Consider the following 20941-nt stretch of genomic DNA (forward strand, 5'->3'; position numbering starts at 1 on the left):
CTGGATACAGCCCTTAGCTGTGGTATATTGGCCATATACCACAAAGCCCTGAGGTGCCTTATTATTAGCTGTTTACCAACATAAATAGAACAGGAAACAAGTATTTTTGTTTCTGTTGTAAACACTATTGTCTGATATACACACTAGTGAAGCGCAGATTGACTCATATCCCGCAGGCAGATTTAGAAATGAAACATTGTGTGGATGAAAGGCAGGTGGGTGGCGGGCGGGTTGAAAAAGAGAAATAAATGTATGAAAAAAGATTGATAAATGTATAATTCTTGTGCAATTAATATCTACAGGCCACATTGAGGTTTGTCTTTCATTATTTTTTATTTGGAATTAGTGCGTACGCTTTAGCTTTAGGTCCTAACTGTACTCACGCCAAATGCTTTTGGGATCTTGGGCAGAAAAAGTTACCGTCGATCCACTGAGGCAAAAAGGCCACAATTTCACAGTTTAATTCAATAAGTGAAAATCTGCAAAATGTAGAGCTGAAAATAAAGAGAAGGGAGGGGCAGAAAAGTAATGTTTGGGAAAGGTTTGGTGATGTGGTATTTATTTAAAAAATGTACATAACCTTTATTTAACTAGGCAAGTCAGTTAAGATCAAATTCTTATTTACAATGACAGCCTACTCCTGCCAAACCCGGACAACGCTGGGACAGTTGTGCGCCACCCTCTGGGACTCCCAATCACGGACTCCCAATCAATCCCAATCGCGCCACTACACCACTGCGCTACGACGATGATAGCAAGTGTGATGATTGTTCTAGTTCACAAAAACATTAGGCCACTGTTCAAAAGGTCTAAATATTAAATAAATACATGAATAAATGTTAAAGAAAACCGTCATTGTTCAATAATTGTTCAACAGAAAAAAAGGGAACTGTACAGTGCTTTTTCTGTATTAGCAAGTTAAGGTCGGCCACAATCATATATAGTCGGGCGGTTACGGATGGGTTATTAGCAATTATGGGTGGATGCGGGATGGGTGAACAAACAGCTGACCTGCGCATCACTTATACACACAGCTGAAATGCTGTTTCAGCCAATCAGCATCCAGGACCCAAAATAGCCCGTTTATAACTAAGAATATTACTTAGCTACAGCTACTCAACCATCTGTCATTGATCTCGCTTTCAGTCCATCTTCTTCAAGTATGATCAGGACTCTTCAGGGACCATGTGCCCCATTTGAGCTTAGTCTGGCCCTCCAGGCTGCTGGTGCATACACTCACGCACGCACACACACATACACGCACTTTCTCCAGTCTCTGTGTCTACCTCTTACACTCACTCCCTCCCTCAATCTCTAACTCATTCAGAGTTTACCCTGGGATTTTTTTAACAAGGTGGTGCTACTGAGTACACAGGGGGCAGTGCCTTTTGGACTCAGAGACGTTTGTGACATTTAAACTGCCATTTCCTGAATTCTCAAGCACAAATATACTCTATGGGTGTGATGTCTGTCTTTAAATGATCACAAATAGTATTACAAATCAAGTTTTACATAGTGGCACAGCCAGTCCACGAGGTGGCACAGCACCACTCTTACGCTCTCTGGGGAGAACCCTGCCATTCGCTCACTTACTATCTCACTTTCATATCCTTGTTACATTTTACCCTCCACCCTTGCTGAAAAAAAACAGCATAGACCAGCATATGCTGCTGACTGGTGCTGGTTTTGCTGTTGACCAGCCTTTGTTGTGTTGGAGGTGACCAGTTTATGCTTGTGATGCATATGCTGGTCACCAGCGAAACCAGCATGAATGTGCTGAATTATTTCAGACAATACATTACATATATCATAAGGCCTTACTTGGAGGGTCTAGTTTTTCTTTAACACAGTGGCCACATCAGGCTTGTGAGTCACAATATGCTGGCTTGCAAAGTGATGTTTAATTCCTATTGGAATCCAGCCAGGCTGTAAATATCCAACAGGAGCTTTTATTCACCCACAATCTGTATTCAGAATGACTGCAAGAGTTAGAAAGATTCATAAATTAGTCTACCTAAACCATCTAAACTGGAACAACAGATTGGATTCGTTTTTGGTCAATCACAGCAGATCTTTTCACATCAGATCATTTTCAGGGCTGATCTGATTGGTCAAAAGACACATTTGTGGGAAAAAAAGATCAGAATTGGCTGCCTATCTAAACACAGACATATGTTTGAGCCAAATAAAGGCCGGTCCTGACCAGACCACATCTGAACCAAACATACACGTCTATGATTGGTTCAGATTAGGTCCGTGCTGGACCAAAAATCTACGTCTGTGCTTAGTGGGGATTCTGGTCAGAACAGCTCAGCTAGATCATGGGTATTCAACTCTGACCCTATGAGGTCTGGAGCCTGCTGTTTTTTTGTTCTACCTGGTAATTAATTGCACCCACCTGGTGTCCCAGGTCTAAATCAGTCCCTGATTAGAGGGGAACAATGAAAAAAAAGCAGTGGAACTGACTTTGCGGTCCAGAGTTGAGTCTGAGGGAGGTAGACCATGCTGGACAGGCATAGACCAGCTTGGTCACCAGCATACCAGCATGGTCAGATCAGCTTGACCCGCTAGAACCAGAAATGGGCAACTCTAGTCCTTGGGGGCCGGAATGGTGTCACACTTTTCCCTCATCCTTAGTAAATGCAGCTGAATAAACTAATTGCATTCTAAACTGATTAGTGATTAGTTGATTACAGATCATGATTAGTTGAGTCGGGTGTGTTCGCTGGGGCAAAAGTGGGACACCAATCAGGCTATACCTTTACTAATGCCCTCTAACTGGTTGCTCCTCTCTTTGCTTTTCTTTTCCAGTGGCTGCTTGAACACCTGTGAGTGTGCTCTGTAAACAGGCTTTTCTGAGCGGGCACTGCAAGGGCATTCTGTCTGACCAGTACCATGTGACGACGTCATGCCTCCGTTGGCGCCCTCGTCCACACACGAATGAACGAACGCACACACACACACACACACACGCACACTAACAACTCCAGGCCTTTGTCACCATATAATAATAGACCGCTCCTATAGGCTCTTTCACATTAGCAGTGTCAGAATAACAGCCTGAAAGCAGTACAGTATGTGATGACTATGTCACACGGCACATTATATTCTACTGTGATGTACAGCGCTGTCATTCTCTACTGCCATATTGTATTATAGTGCTTTACAATTAATTTACATGGTTAGTACCTCTGGAGTACTCTATGTATCTCTCTCAATGTAAATTTACACTGAGTGTGCAAAACATTAAAAAGACCTTCGTAATGTTGAGTTGCAACCCCCGACACTTTTGCCCTCAGATCAGCCTTCACTCGTTGCGGCATGGAGTTGACAAGGTGTCGAAAGTGTTCCACCGGGATGCTGGCACATGTTGACTCAAATGCTTCCCACAGTTGGGCAAGTTGGCTGGATGTCCTTTGGGTGGTGGACCGTTCTTGATACACACAGGAAACTGTTGTGTGAAAAACCCAGCAGCGTTGCAGTTCTTGACACAAACCGGTGTGCCTGGCACCTACTACCATACCCCGTTCAAAGGCCCTTAAATCGTTTGTCTTGCCCATTCACTCTCTGAATGGTGCATATTACACAATCCATGTCTCAATTCTTAAGGTTTAAAAATACTTCTTTCACCTGTCTCCTCCCCTTCGTCCACACTGAAGTTGGTTTAACAAGTGACATCAACATGGGATCATCCCTTTCACCTGGTCAGTCTATGTCATGGAAAGAGTAGGTGTTCTTAATGTTTTGTACACTCAATGTATATCAGCCATTTCAGCTAAATCTTTTCTGTATTTCAGTTATTTATTTCCCCTCTTTCATTGTTTGACTTTTAGCGGGTGAAAATGTTGTTAAACCGTTGGAAATTATAATGACAAACGCCATAATGAAATGTCTCCAAAAATAAAAATGTTTGCAGATATGAATCCACTTTGTTAATATTAAATTATTCCTGTGTTTATAAATACAGCCCAGCACACACACGGTGAGTACGGCCTGCCCCGGTGAGGGATTGAAGGTGAGGTCTCAGCTGCGCTGCACTCACCGTCTCTATTCTTATCATACTGACGCCACGTACAGCATCAACACGCACTCGCCGCCTCCTCCACCACGTTCCCTCGCTCCCTCCCTCCTTTGCTCCATTCCTCCCTCCCTCGCGCTCTCTCTAGTAACTCTGTCTCACACTCTGCCTCCTTCTCCCTCTGGTTACCCTCCGTGCTCTGTCACACACAAACATGTATGCTCTTGTCATTTCTCCTGATGCAGCTATAAATGGAAGCTTTGCTTCACATAGAGCCTCCTGTTCATCTTTAGGTGACTAAACTCAGGTTGCCCATGGCAACAGTCCATCCACCTCAGGACAGAAGGGGATGGGGGGGGACACACACACTACGACAACATAATACACATGTACCAGGATGGGGCACTCCTCTCTGTGTCTCTTTTCACGGTAAAACAAATACAACACACAACATACTCACACACTCTAGGGGCGGTATCAGTACAACCCAGCAAGATATCATTACAGGTATCACCCCCCCCCACCACCACCACCTGCTCCATGCACCCAACCTCCCGGTGGGGTGCTGACTGTAATGCTATGACACAGGCTTGGCGTCTGTTCTTGGGATGTGCTGGTATTTCTGTGCCGTAGTGGCAGGGGAGGCTACAGGAATAGTGCTGGAGTTGTAGTGTGGGGGTGTTGGGGGGGGGGTGCATACGGAGTCTGCCAAGCTGCAAATGTAGCCCAGGCTCACTCGCTCCCGCATAACGTGATGATCTCAGTCGTCACAGTGAGGTATTTAAAGATGTGCTTGTGTGTCGGCATGGGACACAGAGTGCATGATTTACCAGACGAGGTGATTGAGACGAGGGCTGTATTTACATTTACAATACGCCTCCTCTCTGTCTATTGTTTCTCATCGCACTGCTGCTATTTATTAGTCAGCCTGTCACCTATATCCTTGGCGGTTTACTATAAATTGTGCTGTAATAGTGACAGGTGTGCCTCAGTCACTGACTACTAATTGAAACAACAATTCATTGTGAAATGTCAAGCAGATATAACATGATCTAACAGTCAAGCATGTGGTCATAGTTGCTTTCACTTGAGTACAATTTGTGTAAACATTCTGACAGCTAAATTTGAATGAGTAGCTGTAGATTTGTGTATTAATCTTCATAGTCAGGATTAGCTACTTTCTTTTGTATCACAAGCCAAATCAGTATTAAAACCATACTAAAGTCATGTAATTCACTTCACTGGTAAATGCAACCCCGTTACAAAGGCATAGTTCACCCAAATTACATATTGGTTTCCTTACCCTGTAAGCAGTCTATGGACGAGGCAAGACAGTAATCCATGCTCTGCTTTTTTCAGACGGCCATTGTCTCCCAGGGAGCATTTAGGCCACAAAATTGCTCGCTTAAACTTTTGTGGCCCAAGACCGATGCAAGTCATTGTCCTAAATATTAGCATATGAACATCTGTTTGTCCATGTCACAATCAGTCGGTGTCTAAAAGGTAACGATGGAAGCATTCAGGGTGCAGACACTGCAGCCTTCGAGGATTGGAGTCAGGTTTCCCTGCTCAGAAGTGACTTCACTGTCGTGTTAGGTCAACGATACTAGGTCATTCCTGTGCTGCGATATGATTTCCATGCCCTGGTCTGTATGGATAGGTCGGCCCAGTGAATAGGTTGGCGCAGAAGGCAGAAGCAGTGGGGATGTGGCAGAGGAGGAATGGGGGAAGTGAGAGGTGAGGATCAGAGGTGGGGGGGTAAGAATCAAACCCTTTCAGGTCATTTTTTTAAGAGTGTATGTGCAGAGTTTTAAGAGTGGATAAGAGGGGTGAGTCATAAAGGAGCTTGCGTGAGGAGTATAATGCAAAGCCAGTGTGTGGGTGAGGAGCGGATGGGAGTGTGTGGGTGAGGAGCAGAGGGGAGTGTGTGGGTAAGAGGGGTGAGGAGCAGAGAGGAGTGTGTAGGTGAGATGGGTGAGGAGGAGAGGGGAGTGTGTGGGTAATAGGGGTGAGGAGTAGAGGGGAGTGTGTGTGAGGGGTGAGGAGCAGAGGGGAGTGTGTAGGTGCGATGGGTGAGGAGCAGAGGGGAGTGTGTGTGAGGGGTGGGGAGCAGAGGGGAGTGTGTGGGTTGGGATGGGTAATGACACGGAGATGGGGTGAGGGGGATGATGATGGGAGCACATTCAGAACTCTGTCTTCACATATGTCGTGTGACCTCATTCCTACCCCTTGCCTCTGTCTCTTCCATCCAATCTTATTTGATCTCTCTTTCCAATGTATCTCTACATTTGTATTTTCTTTTTTTTCCCCTCTCTCTCCCACTCACTCCCTATCTCCCTCCCTGTAACGTGCCTTAAAAAATAGGGCATCCCTTATATAAGAAGGGATGGAGATAGGGGAATATGGAGGGCAAGAGATAGGTTGAAAAATAGATGGACAAAGAGACACGGTGAGCGAGAGAAAAGTGAGTGGGGGGGGAATAATCATGACCATCGACCCTCTCCTCCTCCCTCTGCCTCCCTGAATGGCAGTTGGCCTGTTGAAAGTAGTCTAGGTTTGACGTGCTGTCTGAGTCACGGAGAGCTGCGGAATACTAAAACCCACTGATTGCATTCAACTTTGGGTACCCAACTCTCATGCAGTGCATGATACAATAGAACAAGCCATGCTAATTTCTGCTGCTGACGGCTAAGGATTCACTCAAACAAAAACAAAAAGCAATTGAAAAAGGTACAATTACGCGGTCCACAATCAGAGACACAGGAATGTATTGGCAGGCATCCCGTCTATGTTTGTTGTGCGTGGTCATACAAGAAAAGGGGGGGATTAAAAATTAGGCCAACAATTAAATTGAACCTACAATCTATCTGCAATCGGTTATATTGTTTTTGTGCATCTCTGAGCGATGTTCTGTCAATTCCCGGGGTCATTCTATGCAAAACACACCGAATAGTGCAGATACACATGAAAACGGGTAATCGATAGAACATTGCTCAGAGAGATGCACAAAAACAATATAACATTCAAAATAGGTGAATCTTTGCATTAACACCTGTCTCACTCCAGCCCTGAGTTCATTCGGAACTAGAAGCACAAGCATTTCGCTACACTCGCATTAACATCTGCTAACCATGTGTATGTGACAAATAAAATTTGATTTGATTTGATTTGTTGTCTACCACAAGTCAGTAAGAGTTATTGACCCTGTCTGTCTGTCTGTCTGTTTGTCTGTCTGTTTGTCTGTCTGACGCAGGAGGAGAAGTGGAGGGATAGGCCTGGTTAATCATGTTTTAGTCCTAGCCCTTGCAAATCCTCTGTTTTACACTCCCTGGTCTTTGGTCCAAGTATAACACAACCCAGACAGCTGTAGAATGAGCAGGAGGGGGAGAGAGCGAGCAGAAGGGAGAAAGAGCGAGATGACCTAATTCTGCTCCTAGCCCTTCCAGATGTTTCCAGACACGACTGAATGTTTCACGAGATCATGCAACACAGAGGAGGGGGACAGGGGTTCCCTGTCTCCCTTCCCAAACAAACAGAGTGTAGAGACATGATACATATTTAACTGTAGTTGTGGAAGTGGGAGGTAGAGAGTAGAGACATTACTCTTTCCTGAGCTGAGCAATTTCTTTGCTCAGTACATACCTCAGATAGTTGTAACATTTTAATAATAGGTCTACACTAAACAGGGGGAGTGTTCAACATAGCGGTAATATATTGTTGTTTGACATATCTAATAAAGCGACTGTAACCAGAAATAGGGGGAAGTTAAGAGGTTTTAACAAACAGAAAAAAGAGAAGTCCACAGTTCCAAAAGTTTGAACGTCATTATGAGCTCAGAGGTTTCGCTCAAGCGGCCAATGTTATTAATTTCAGATCTGATATATTTCAGTTAATATAACAAACACAAGTCACGTTTGCTTAGACTGAGGCAATGGCCCATCTATGCTGCCAAGAAAGAATTACTGGATTTGACGGACTAGGAATGGGGAGAAGGAGATGTTATAGGGACAGACTTTCTCCCTTATATCAGCAAGAGCAGCTGTCATATATACAGCCCTAAAACTGTGTAGCCAAGAGCTAACTTCATAGCAAGCAATAGCCCCATAATCTGCCTGCCTCATAGTCTTCAACTATTCTGCTGAGCTTTTGTATTTTGTCTAGCAATCTAAGTGAGTAGCTACAGATGACAGACAGAAGAGGAAACTGTTGAGAGAGCTTTGGAGACAAAGTCAGCTCTATTTATGTGGTTAACAGGGGGAGGGGTGGGAGGAATTCTTTGGTGTGTTGGGTAGAAAGAAATTCAGGTCAAACTTCTCTCAGTGGTGAAAGCCTGTGAGAGGGTTTAGGCAACGTTGTCGGGGTGAGCAGCCAGAAGGGGTGTAAACAACACCATTCTGAAGTGGGACGGGCCTGGTTGTTGCCTGGTAACAAATATTTGGGGCAGGAAGACTGGGCAAACATGCCTCGCCCCCCAAGGAAACAGGGGCAGGCCTCACTAGCAGAGTGCGAGTTAGCAGCTTCCCGGAAATACGAAGGACAAGCAAAACAAAACACACTCAGGCACAGGACAGATCTACTGGTTCATTTCAAATTCAGTACATCTGTAATGCAAAATGCATGAACTCTCAAGACACTGATGGAAAGTGTAAAACTCCCAACAGTTATGCAGGTTAATTTAGTACTCCTAATACCACTGTGGTGTATATGGCTACACATTTGGCATTTAGGCTACCTGATATCAATGAGACCAATATACTGTCAAATTATAACGTTAGGAGAATACTGCTTATAGCCACAGGTCATAGTCTGATCCAAGATGTGTGTGTGCTTTAGCAAACTCCTTAGACTACTGTTGTTATGGTGCCATGAAAGAACCATACAAGATCATGGGAACGGGCTAAACGGGTCACAAGTTGCAGCCAAAAGAAAAAAGGTCACACGTTGCTGCTAAATTTGGCTTGGGGGCCATTATTGGTTTGTTTGCGTATTGTCTACACCAGTCACCATATTTCCAGCACCTAAATGAGGGGGAAAGTCATGTGATTTCCTGTTTCTGTGGTGTACATATGAGAAACAACTAAGCAAAATTAGGGTATTTTCCTTACTAAATCTATTTGAGATGTGTATTTGATTAAGAACAACAGTTTCCCTAAGTAGCTTACAATACAATTTCAAAACAACATTTAACCTCATGCATTTGCTGAAGAAAATGATGAATGATAGTCAAATAAATACTATGACCTTGTGGTATTGCAGTATTCATATGGTGGATAATAATATTACCCAATAACTGGCAGTCAATGTTGTAAGCTCCTTCATTTTGCACCACATAGACTTCTAGCAGATGTATGTTCTGCACTTCTGTGTGAACTTCAAAGCCAACACATCTCACATCGCTCCATCAAGCAGCGGGATAAACGTTTTTATTAACATAACTTTTGCATGAAAATGAGCATTAACAACTCGTGGATGCAGATGGGAACTGATTGTCTAACTTCCTAGGCGGAACAATACACTATTTTGCGTTAATTAATTCCGACCAAACTATTTAGCCACGAGTCGCAACCAAGTGGAATCTCCTGAAAAGCAAGTTAGGATATAAGTTAGCTTGCTTGTAGCTAGGCTACGGGCTGCGCTGCTGTAGCTAGTATCTCCAAATGCTTAGCAAGACTACAAAGGTAGATATATGCATGCAAAATTACACAACGATGAACTTGTATTTGAACGGAAATGGCAGGGCTATATCATCAACTTGAAAATACGCTGTTAAACGAGAAATTCGTGGACTTGTGGAATACATTTCAGTCAGCCATCTTATTCGTGCCGCAACAAACGCTCTACCCCTGCCCTGTCACTCAAGAACTGGTTACTGCGGAAACCGGTTGCCAAGCAACAACAACAAAAAAGACTAAATTTGTAGCTACGTTTCTACGTCAGGCGTGTTGGAACGGTATCTCCAAGGCAACACAACGCTGTACTGTGTACACATGCAGCAGACTTCATCGTGGTGAGAAAGGGATAGCAAGCACATGGTCGGTCTGTAAAACCTCTCCAGTCTTGTTTTATCCGTTATATAACCTAAACAAGACTCGTTAGATTGATTATATAAACATGCTGAACACGACTGGGTTTTTCTTGTGTGTGCCTAGCAAGCCTCAGCTTGCAGTGCAGATATGTTTACTGACAAGTTAATTGCTGTTTGCCTGATGCAGATGTTAACTGCATTCCTTAATTCAACCGCCCTTTCCTTTATTAGACAGCTTAATGGTGGTAGTGGTTGTTGTCGTTTTTACAGTCGGTGCAGTTAGAATGTGAAACTTTAGGTAATCTATTGATCTCAATAATACCTGTGCCCCATTGATGTTGTAGACCTCCAGCCCTATCTTCTTGATAACTTCCCTGATTATGAACCACCATCCCCTAATATAATACAACACTTGCTGCTCTCCTGTGTAGGTAGGTAAATGTATTGTCAAAGTGGTATTGTTATGACCTCAGAGCTTCCCATGAACCATCTGTCCGGATTACTCATCGCGATTGATCACCGACAAAGTACAGAACGTTCCTTGTCGGTGACGTTGTAGTGCTGACTAATTGTTATTATCCCCACTATTCCCTGTCCTTATACACACCGATGTATGCTGCCATGACATTTTACGACATTGCAAACCTAATTATTTTTCTTGTCTATTTTAAGACCCCCCCCACACCCACACACACACACACACACACACACACACACACACACACACACACACACACACTCACACTCACACTCACACACACACACACACACACACACACACACACACACACACACACACACCTCCTCCCACCTGCCATATTCCCATTGGCGTCTGTACGTAGGGTGAAGTCTACAGAAAATGAATAATTTTCTGTACAATTCGACAGAGGATGTTTGCAGTGACAGCAGTGTATGGCGACGATTTCCGTCACTGCTGCCCACTGTCCGTGTCGGAACACTCTGCCTCTCAATCTGTTGACATATTTTCTGGTAAAACGTTTGGAGGCTGTTGAATAAAGAATAGCCCTCGTTGTTATTCTGGGAACTTGTGTAAAAAAAAAAAAAAAGACAACAGAATCATTGATCAGCGACGCCCTCTGCACATTTTACATCCCACACTCATGAATAACACGTCTATCTTGCCTACTTCATGCATGAGTGTGTTGCTACTCACAGTCCATAGATATGTTACCTGAAGATGCTCCACTCATACAAAAACATGTCGAATGGAAGTCCAAAAACGCTTACTCATTGCTTCATGCGCTTATGCTCGATCTTCTCCATTTCAGTCTAAAAGACCAGCTCATAAAGAAATCTTAATGAAATCAAATCAAATTAGATCTTACATCAGCTGATGTCACAGAGTGCTGTAACAAAAACCCAGCCTATAACCCCAAACAGCAAGCAATGCAGGTGTAGAAGCACGAAATCTGATGATCCGCCACTTTATGCTATGATAAAGAAAAATAACTGAATGTGTTCAAACGTACCAGCGCAAAAACCTGTCGAAATCCCAGCAGCAGAAGACCCAGTTATAGAACGAGGGATTCCACGGCCTCTCCAAGAAAGGGAACTCCCGAGGGCGTGTCAGTGAGAAAGTTCACTCGAGAGGATTTCCTCTCTTTGCCTGGTGGGTTTCCTTCCTCTTATGAGCGATGTCAAAGCAAGTAATTGACAATGGAATGTGCATATGTTTATAATGGCCAACCGGTCTGAATAGGCCTACTTGAATAGTGCCAGTAGGAAGTAGCCTGTCCCATAGCCTATTTTTCAATGATGTTGCTCAATAGCCTAGAAGTAATTTCAGTCATTTCCCATTTCATTGTCACTAGGTTATAGCCTACAGTATATACAAGGTTATATATTTGCTAACCTACATGCTAGATCTATACTCGTTTATATATTAATTTATCTATTTAGGCCTATGCAAAGAATAATAATACGTATAGGAGGCAGACAGTGTGTACGTTAATACCTGTTTTATTATTTAATATATTCATTAGCGACAGGGTAGCCTAGTGGTTAGAGTGTTGGACCAGTAACCGAAAGGTTTCATGTTCAAATCCCCGAGCTGACAAGGTACAAATCTGTCGTTCTGCCCCTGAACAGGCAGTTAACCCACTGTTCCTTAGGCCGTCATTGAAAATAAGAAATTGTTCTTAACTGACTTGCCTAGTAAAATAAAAAAAAATAGGCAATGGGCTAAACTAGCCCTCAAAGTTGATCTTGAGCTTAACTCCACAATACCTAGGCAGTTTACTGAGTCTACAAAATAATTATCAGGCTACATGAGTTTACACCTCCAAAACACTAAGAACACGTGCATTTAGATGTTCATTTAATCTACTTTACAATACTAGGTGCACACTAAAATGGTCATAACTTGTTGTTTCAGTAAATGTACTACCAGAAATTGTTTCTTGATGAGAAATATATCGTGCCTGTGATAGTAACATGTTATATTCTCGTCTGCTGTACGGTTTCTGTGGGAGAGGGAATCCCTAGCTAAACGTCATTACCAAGGATACCAAACAAAAACACAACCCCATAAATGGGCACGTACGTCAGCGGAACTCCTAGGCGGGACTTCGTATCCTTTACAATGCTTCTCTCGTACTCCATGGCTTCATTCATAAGACAAGACTCGCTTCTGTGGACTGTGACTCTATATCGCTGATCAGTTTACACATAGTGGACTTTTACATGGATCTATCATTGCACATTGTAAAAAGGGGACAAAGGACACATTTTAGCGGATTCTGAATCGGATCGATGAGTTTTTAAAAATCCGAAACGTAAGGACTGTTTCCATAGCAGCGAACTGGATTTCCTTCTTCATGCAACTTTTTTGGAAAGAGACCAACAGCATCTTACCGGAGCACAATAAGGAACACATTAACGGTAAAATACTTTCTAAACGTGAATGTTAGATAATGCAGCAACAACGGTTCTTATTACGTGATTTCCGATATACGTGTAGGCTACACGTACAGCAAGCTTTCCAGTTATGCATATTTACTGTTGTCCATATCATAGATACACGAGACTGCATTTCAATGACATCAAACTGACAGCAGTCTCCCCTTGCCCTTGTGTGTTCGCTCGAACAGCAGGTGACATCACACTCACTCCGGGAACTGTAGGTTTCTCTCTCGGCTCCGCCCGGGAAATGTTCCAAGGGTTCCCCGGTGACTTTGATTCCGTCTCCCGTGGAAGTTCGTCCCCGTCTATTGAGTCTCAGTACTTTTCCTCCGTGGACTCCTTCGGGAGCCCGCCGGCCAGTGCCTCACAGGTAGGTCCAATAAGTCAAGCAATGATGAGTATCGGGGGAAAATGGGAGTTATGTGTCTTTTCCCCCCAATTGCAGATGTTGATTACTATAATATTGAGGAAACATTTCATTTGACAGATGTTTACATAATAATGCATGAAGTCTGATTTATGTTGTACATGATGATGTGGCCGTGGGCTGTATTCCAGAAATATGGGTTAAGTTAAGAATTCAATGATGCTTTACAGTTCAGTAGTATTTGCAAATGCTGGTGCAGTTATACCTTGTCGCGTTAGAGTTTTACCATGCAGAGTTTGGATTTATCAACCTGAGTATCATCATAATTATAAGCTTGTTGTTACATAGTTTCTATGAAAGGGAAAGGCAAGAAGATTTCCCTTTCACGTCTGATCAACCATGCGTGAAAAAATGCACTGCCAATTGCCTTGAAATCTGCAGGCACTTGAATTGTATTGTAGTAAAGGCTGGCCTGCCGGCATGTTTTCTGACTCAGGCTGTGCCACCTCTACTAGCAACGTGTACTGTCTTCGGTGGTTGGTTTACAGCACGCAGCGCAACGGATGACAACGCTTTGGCCCTCCTACGTACGCACAAAAAGCTCCGCCTTTGCTCGCTTCTCTCCACGATCCCTGTTCTCAGGACTCGCTGTGACGTAAATGCGTTCTATTTTGGAGTGTTACGTCGCGTTGCTAAGGGAACACCAAGGGTGTGACGGGGGAGGACGAAGGAGGAGGGGGGACTTATTCGAGCGAGTTGATTGGTTGAGGCGGCCCCTTGAAAGCTACATGTCGCCTTGCCTTAAACGCTTTCAAATGAATATTAATGCAACTCCGAGCTCACTATGGCATCACTGCTCGCCTCAGTTCTAATTAAAGCAGAGAGAGCCAGTGATAGATTTGGGCACCTAAATCTATTCTTGCAATGATCTCTTTATAATATTTGTTGTGCAGGAATTTTGGGAGACTCCAACTCTCACTGACATTCTACCATTCTATAAGAGTGACATTCACTGATATGATGTACTACTTTTTACAAGTTTGTATGAGCCTTTACGACGTTATTATAAGGGTTATCAATGTTATGTTTCTATATGTAGCACATTTGTAACTGACAAATTGTTTTTTAATGAATTTTTATTAAGATAGGATCATAATGAGATCATATAAGACATTATAAGGGGGACATACATGCTTATGACTAGTCTTACAATGCAACGAATAGAATGGGTGTGTCTGTACCCTGAAAGTGTGTGTCTGATGGACATCAAGGCTATGCAATCTTCTGCTGTGATGTCTACCATCTTGTGTACAAGGGAATCACCATCGAAATAGTTCACAAAGCAATGTTTAAAGAGCAAGACACTTTTGTCGTCATTGCATTGTATGGCAGCATCCCATTTCTCTGTCTGTGTTCATGCCTAACCCCCCCATCTCTGTGTGTTCCAGGATTGTGTGTCTGCTGGAGGCGGGGACGGGGTAGGCAGTGGTTCCGGGGGCAGCAGTGGAGGAGTGGATATGCCAGGCTCCTTTGTGCCCACAGTCACAGCCATCACCAGCAGCCAGGACTTGCAGTGGATGGTGCAGCCAACTCTCATCTCGTCCCAGGCCTCTGGCCAAAGTGGGGCGGGGACCTCGACTATGGCCCAGTCTGTGTCCCTGGTAGACCCTTATGATCTGCCAGGGCCCAGTTATTCCTCTGGCTCAGGTTTTACTCCCGCAGGCTCTGACACCCCGGGGCAAGGCCCAGCCCCGGGCCCTGTCCGTCAGTCCAGGGCCCGTAGCCGCCGTGTACGAGACGAGTCTGTGAGTGACGATGGAGATGTTGGTGTGTTTGTAAGTGTGTGTGTGCCCCGTGTGTCAATCTTTATATGTCGAATGGGTAGACAGCAAGAATGAACACGTTTGCCCCATTTCATTATGATACTGTATTTGACGATACATCTATATGTCTGTTATTCTCAGCTAGCGACGGCCCCTTCAAGTGCATTAGAGAGATTTGTGGCAAAGACAAAGTTTGCATTTGTTTTAATCCCTCCTTAATTCTTTTCCCCCAGTTGACTCCAGAGGAGCAGGAGAAGAGGCGTGTTCGGCGCGAGAGGAACAAGCTGGCAGCCGCCAAATGCCGAAACCGCCGGCGCGAACTCACTGACAGACTGCAGGGGGTGAGCTTGCCTGTGTTCTTGCTGTCAAAAAATGACTTCCTGTGATAATTATATGCAGTGTGTTATGCTACATAACTAAGCTCATGATAATGACTGTGTATGTGAGTAATAGTAACACATGATGTTATTTAAGGGGTTGGTTATTAAGAGACGGGGGTTATTAGATGAAGAGAGTGAAGATGATTATAGTTCTTGTGACAGTCTATTGTGCCTACAGTTGGTATAGTCTAATTTACCAGTCCTAGCATGGGCTAAAGTATCTATTTCAAGGGGAAACATGTAGGCCTATCTACATCTAAAAACATAGCCGTGCATCCACCTCCACAGACGTAGAATGAGAACACCTGTGTTATCTAACCCTCTACCCCCCCCCCTCTCTCTCTCTCTCTCTTTATCTCCCTTCCTCCCTCCACAGGAGACTGACATCCTGGAGGAGGAGAAGTCTGAGCTGGAGGCTGAGATCTCTGAGCTGCAGAAGGAGAAGGAGCGCCTGGAGTTTGTCCTTGTGGCTCACCAGCCCAGCTGCAAGATCCCCTACCAGGAGCAGCAGGCCTCAGGCTCCACACAGCTCCAGCATCAGCCCCTACTGCCCCAACAGGCCCCCGTCTCCATTGTGGGCTTGACTGTGGAGGACACTTTCTACCTGCCTCCCGCCTACACCTCGCAGCCTTCTACTTCGCAGCAGCAGCAGCAACAACAGCAGCAGCAGGTTCATCCGCAGCAGCAACAGCAGCAGGTTCATCCGCAGCAGCAGGTTCATCCGCAGCAGCAGGTTCATCCGCAGCCGGGGATGATGCAGGAGGTAGCGTTTTCTAGTTCTTTCTATGGCTCAAGCGAGCCTGCGCCGGGTGAGGGTGGTGGTCACCACGATGGCGCGGCCGCTGGCAGCTACAACCCTTCATACACATCTTCATTTGTGTTCAGCTACCCAGAGGGAGCCTGCGGGGTCAGCGCTAACCAGAGAAACAGCAGCAGCGAGCAGTCCTCTGATTCCCTGAACTCGCCCTCGCTGCTCGCTCTCTGACTGACCGACAGACACACCACACCACACGCGCGCACACCCCCCCGCCCCCCTGTGTCAATTACCAGTTGCTCAAAAAAACAGTTGCCCATGATAGACGAGGTCAACAACATGGATAACATACATTATATGATGATCCATACAAACTCACACACATTCAGACCTGAAAAAACATGAAATCAAACCAAGTTTGACCACATAGCATTTAGTGCATATAAGCCACTGTTGTCCTTATGAGAAAACTAAACGTAACTAACCAAGTATTTAAAGTGAATTCAAATTGAGTCTAAAACTCTGGGCTCTGAGTTGTCAGTCGATCTCTGAAACATCCTCTGACATCATACCCAGCTTAATTCACAGTGAATCTTTCAACGTCTTGTGACGTGCACGTCCAGTGCACACAGGAAATAGCAACATGCTCACCTGTGATCTCACAAGCACACTTATCCTCCCCGTCGTTCCCTCTGTCGGTCATTCCTCTCTCACTGCTCCTGCTCTCATCTTTTTCATCCCTCTCTTCATGCTGAATGTATTTGTGCAAGCTGAAATAAGGAAGAAGGACTGAGGTTTGGGTCTTTTTTTTTGTGAGGCCAGACTGCCGAGCTCTTCCTCTCCCCTCCCGCCTTCCTCATCCTCTCGGTTCCTCTTGCTTCTTCGTCATTAGTTGTGACTTGGAAAGGGGAGGGCGTCACAGCCTCCAGCTATCTGGCTCTCTCTCTTTTTATCCTGCCGTCTGCTCTTCGTCCATCTCTCCATCTTTGTTTCTCTCCTCTGTGTGTCTCTCTCTGTCTCTTTGAAGTCTTCGAACCCTGAGAGCACGCCGAGCCCTTCCAGCCCCTGGGACCTTGACTGAGCGCCGGCCCACCTCACACGTCCCACACGGACGCGGACGCACCCCCAACTGAGGAGCCCTGGAGTATTTCGCTCAAAGCAGACAAAATCAAAAACTAAAACACACACACACACACACACACACACACACACACACACACACACACTGAAAATACACCAAATATGATGGACACAAATGTAAAAGAGTTGTCACTCTTTTCTTTCTTCTCCTGAGCCATTGTTGGATGTTGAAACGATGGAGATGAAAGGAGACTTGTGTTGTGATGGTGAGATGAGGACGGCGGGAGAATGAGAGATGAGGCTTTAGCCGAGGTAGAGGTCTAGAGGGAGAGCTGAAACTTTGGCAGAGAGAGAGGATGAGCCCCCTGTACTCGTAAGCCTGAATTGAATTTAAAACAATCCCAAAAAATCCTGCTTTTGCCAACTGTATGGGATGGGTTACCTCTTACCTGCAGAGTACCACCGCCATACTTCAAGCATCTGGATTGTCCTCCACTTGTTACTGATACTATTTTGTATAATGTTCTTCACCCTCCTTTATCACCAAGTATTTTCTGTTGTTGTTTCTAAGTCTAACCTTTGACCAGAGAAAATATCATGGTGAGAAAAAAACATTGAGAGAGGAATGTACTCTTGGTAAAGAGCCTTTGTCGGACATGGGTATGTTGGTAACCAATATGTTTAAAAAATATATATAATACTTTTAAGGAATATTCAACCAACCTCTGAACATTGGGATGAGTGGCCTCTGTGCCTCTCCTAGTGGGAGGTGCATTTATTGTGAGTGTATCCCACTCTGAGCCACTTGGCCCGCTTATTTATTTCTTGATTGAGGTTGACATGATGAGAGAGAGCACAATACGGGAGCCGGACACACAGAGGAGACAAGAAGAGGGGTTGTTTTATGAGTATATGCGTTCTACATTTTGTCTGTGAATTTGTTCCTTTTTTTTCCAGTGACATTTGTTATGTTTTACGTTTGAATTTTTTGTTGTTGCTTTGTCCTCCGCTCTTACCTGTGTTGTCGCTGCCAGCGGTTCTTGTTCTTACAGGGGAGGTTTTCCCCTTAATGTTACATTTACTATTGCATTGTAACTATTATTGTATTATTATGTTATTTTTTTATCTTAGTTTTGGCAACTTCAGAGGCATGATGTGCACTATAAAAACATTTTCTATGTGTCAAAAGTAGACTTAAAAGCATATGCATATAGATACAAAAAATGTGTATATTTAAGTGTATGTACAATTATTGTGAAGTATGAATGTTTGAAAATATAAATGGGATATTTTTGTCAATGAAGAAACAGAGGTGCCGTTGTTGAGGCTGGTTTTAAAATTGATATTTTTCTAAAAGAACAAAGATTTATAAAAAAATAATAATAATAAAAAAACGATAATACTTAACCATTCCCCTCAATATGACGCACATTATCACTGCCTGTGCTCATATGTTTTACATATAAAGCACATTATTCAGGATAACTATATCTAACATGTGATGCTGCATGTATTGCAGTTTGCCAATATGATGAGATTATTGAGGTGGTGCTATTGCCTTTTTGCTTTCACATTTGCCTGTTTGTTTGTTTTCCTCTGCGAGGTCAGTCCCGATGCCTATGCCACCAAAGCTTAATGTCACCACTTAGTCCCCTACGGACCCAAAATGAGGAAACTAGTATGAATTGAATGTAAAAATACATATTAAAATATTAATGATGCAAATCATTTTTTATTGAATGTTTTTGTTGAGAACAGTCTGTTAGTCCAGTGTGCATTCCTGTTCAATAAAGTAGTTATCGTGTGATTCGAACAACAGACATTTTTGGAGAGCTTTTCGAGAGTTTGCTCTCATAAAAATAAAAAAATCACCTCACAGTAGTTATTGTTGCATAACTTGAAATATCAATGGAGGTGTGATTGTGAAAAAAAAATTGTCTGGCTTATCATTAGATGGGCTAAAGTCTTAGTTGTGAATTGAAAAGAGGGCCCCTCCATTTTTATTGTGAAGCAAAAAAAATGTAACTTAAGTGCCAGGCTTCAAGTGGTAAGACAAGGGACAGGCCTCATATGCCTTTTTTGAGTGACGAACTTCCATGCCTTTTGATTTCCTTCCATGAACCTACCGTGGCATTGTTGATGATGTGTGAAAGGGGTTTACACTGATAGATGGCACGGTCTGGATAAGTATGGCTCGTGTACAGAATGGTTTTGTGGTGCTACTTATAGTATATCAGATGAATTTATCATAGAACATCCTGTTCTGGCAAATTCACTTACAACTTATCAGTGATGAGGTCCATGGGTCCTGCTCCATCAAAACCGCTCGAAGAGTCTCCAGAGTTGGGCAAAAATATACCACGGTTCTTCCACGGAATGAGAGCATGTTTGAATATTCATTCTGCCAATATTCTTCTTATTTCACGCCCGAAACAGTGTCACATTGATATCTTGAATTCCAACCATGCGTTCTCTTAGAGAATGTTATGTCATTTTTGTCTTACCCCGGAAACCCAGTTACCGGTTTGGAAGAATTCACACCAATGTCAGCACCGGACAGATCAGGAAATGAGGTCAAGTTCACATAAGTCTAATTTTCTAATCTGTACCATCCAAGAGAGAGAATGAGAGAGGCAGAAAGGTAAAGACAGAGAAATAGAGAGGAGGAGAATTGAGGTGGCAGAGGGATAGGGAGAGGGAGAGAACTTCCATTTTGGAACTTCCTTTTCTAACAATCCAAGTTGAGATGGGCCATGGACATATGTAGCAATGATGAAATAAACTGAGTAACTTTGTTGTATCAGTGAACCTGCCTTCATACAAATACCTCCATACAAGACTGACTGGAACAGACAAGAGGTCTTTTACCATTTGCGTGGTTGATAAATGCCTTATTTTTTCCACGAGTTGCAAACTTGCAATGTTATGTATTGAAATTGAAACACTCATATCCTCTAGGATAGACATGTATCAAATCATATGAAAAGCTTCATTTACACCGTGCCAGAAGTCTTCTGGCACTCTCTTTCTGCTATGCTACGTGTCCAGTGTGATGATGTATTGTTGGGATTTTCCACCCCTATTATAAACTGTACCGTGATCTTTCATTCACATAGCCCGGTATCTATGTTTGGGCCAAGAGGTCTTGACCTAATTGAGTGGAGGTTGAGGGGCAGACCTTGATTATAAATATATGAATCTTCAAGAAATGTTTCAAAACCCTTCATTTTTTTGCATTTTCCTTTGATGCCTTGTGACTGATATTTTTGTAATTTCCTTCAATAGAACCTTTGTCTTTTCCTCGAATGCCTTCTCTAGAAAGTTTATTTCTGACTTTATATGTGAACAGATGTTTGTCTTTTTCTGTGAAGCAATGGTTGCATTGTTGTGATCAGCAGTGACTAATGAAAATGGACCCGGAAATTTTACGGGAATTTATACTCAAGACATTTTGAGACTATTTGTAACAGCTGAGGCCCAAAACTAAATAGGGTTTAGGCCTACCTGGTTAAATAAAGGTGAAATAAAAATAAAATAAATAAAACATCTCAAGTGATAGATATAATGATGGT

General features: G+C 43.6%; 1 protein-coding gene across 4 annotated transcripts; it reads left to right on the top strand.

The window, feature by feature from the left end:
- Nucleotides 1-12657: 12657 nt before the first annotated feature.
- LOC112266741 (protein fosB) lies at nt 12658-17515 on the top strand. Of its 4 annotated transcripts, XM_024444504.2 has the most exons (6): nt 12659-12944; nt 13154-13335; nt 14781-15167; nt 15389-15496; nt 15912-16298; nt 17317-17515. In XM_024444504.2, the coding sequence occupies exons 1-6, from the start codon at nt 12881-12883 to the stop codon at nt 17368-17370; spliced, it is 1182 nt and encodes a 393-aa protein (XP_024300272.2). In that variant the 5' UTR covers nt 12659-12880; the 3' UTR covers nt 17371-17515. The 4 variants fall into 4 exon arrangements, with proteins under 4 accessions (XP_024300271.2, XP_024300272.2, XP_024300269.2 ...); XM_024444503.2 differs by having other exon boundaries at nt 12658-12944; nt 14781-15137; nt 15912-17515; XM_024444501.2 differs by having other exon boundaries at nt 15912-17515.
- The last annotated feature ends 3426 nt before the right edge of the window (nt 17516-20941 follow it).

This window comes from Oncorhynchus tshawytscha, linkage group LG14 (genome assembly GCF_018296145.1).
Source record: "Oncorhynchus tshawytscha isolate Ot180627B linkage group LG14, Otsh_v2.0, whole genome shotgun sequence".
NCBI lineage: Eukaryota > Metazoa > Chordata > Actinopteri > Salmoniformes > Salmonidae > Oncorhynchus > Oncorhynchus tshawytscha.

Excerpts from the sequence above, each read along its gene's own strand:
- LOC112266741 (XM_024444501.2), top strand. The coding sequence starts at position 12,881 with ATGCAACTTTTTTGGAAAGAGACCAACAGCATCTTACCGGAGCACAAT. Across the intron at positions 13,336-14,780 it reads CGCCGGCCAGTGCCTCACAG|GATTGTGTGTCTGCTGGAGG; the intron begins GTAGGTCCAATA and ends TGTGTGTTCCAG. Across the intron at positions 15,168-15,388 it reads ATGGAGATGTTGGTGTGTTT|TTGACTCCAGAGGAGCAGGA; the intron begins GTAAGTGTGTGT and ends CTTTTCCCCCAG.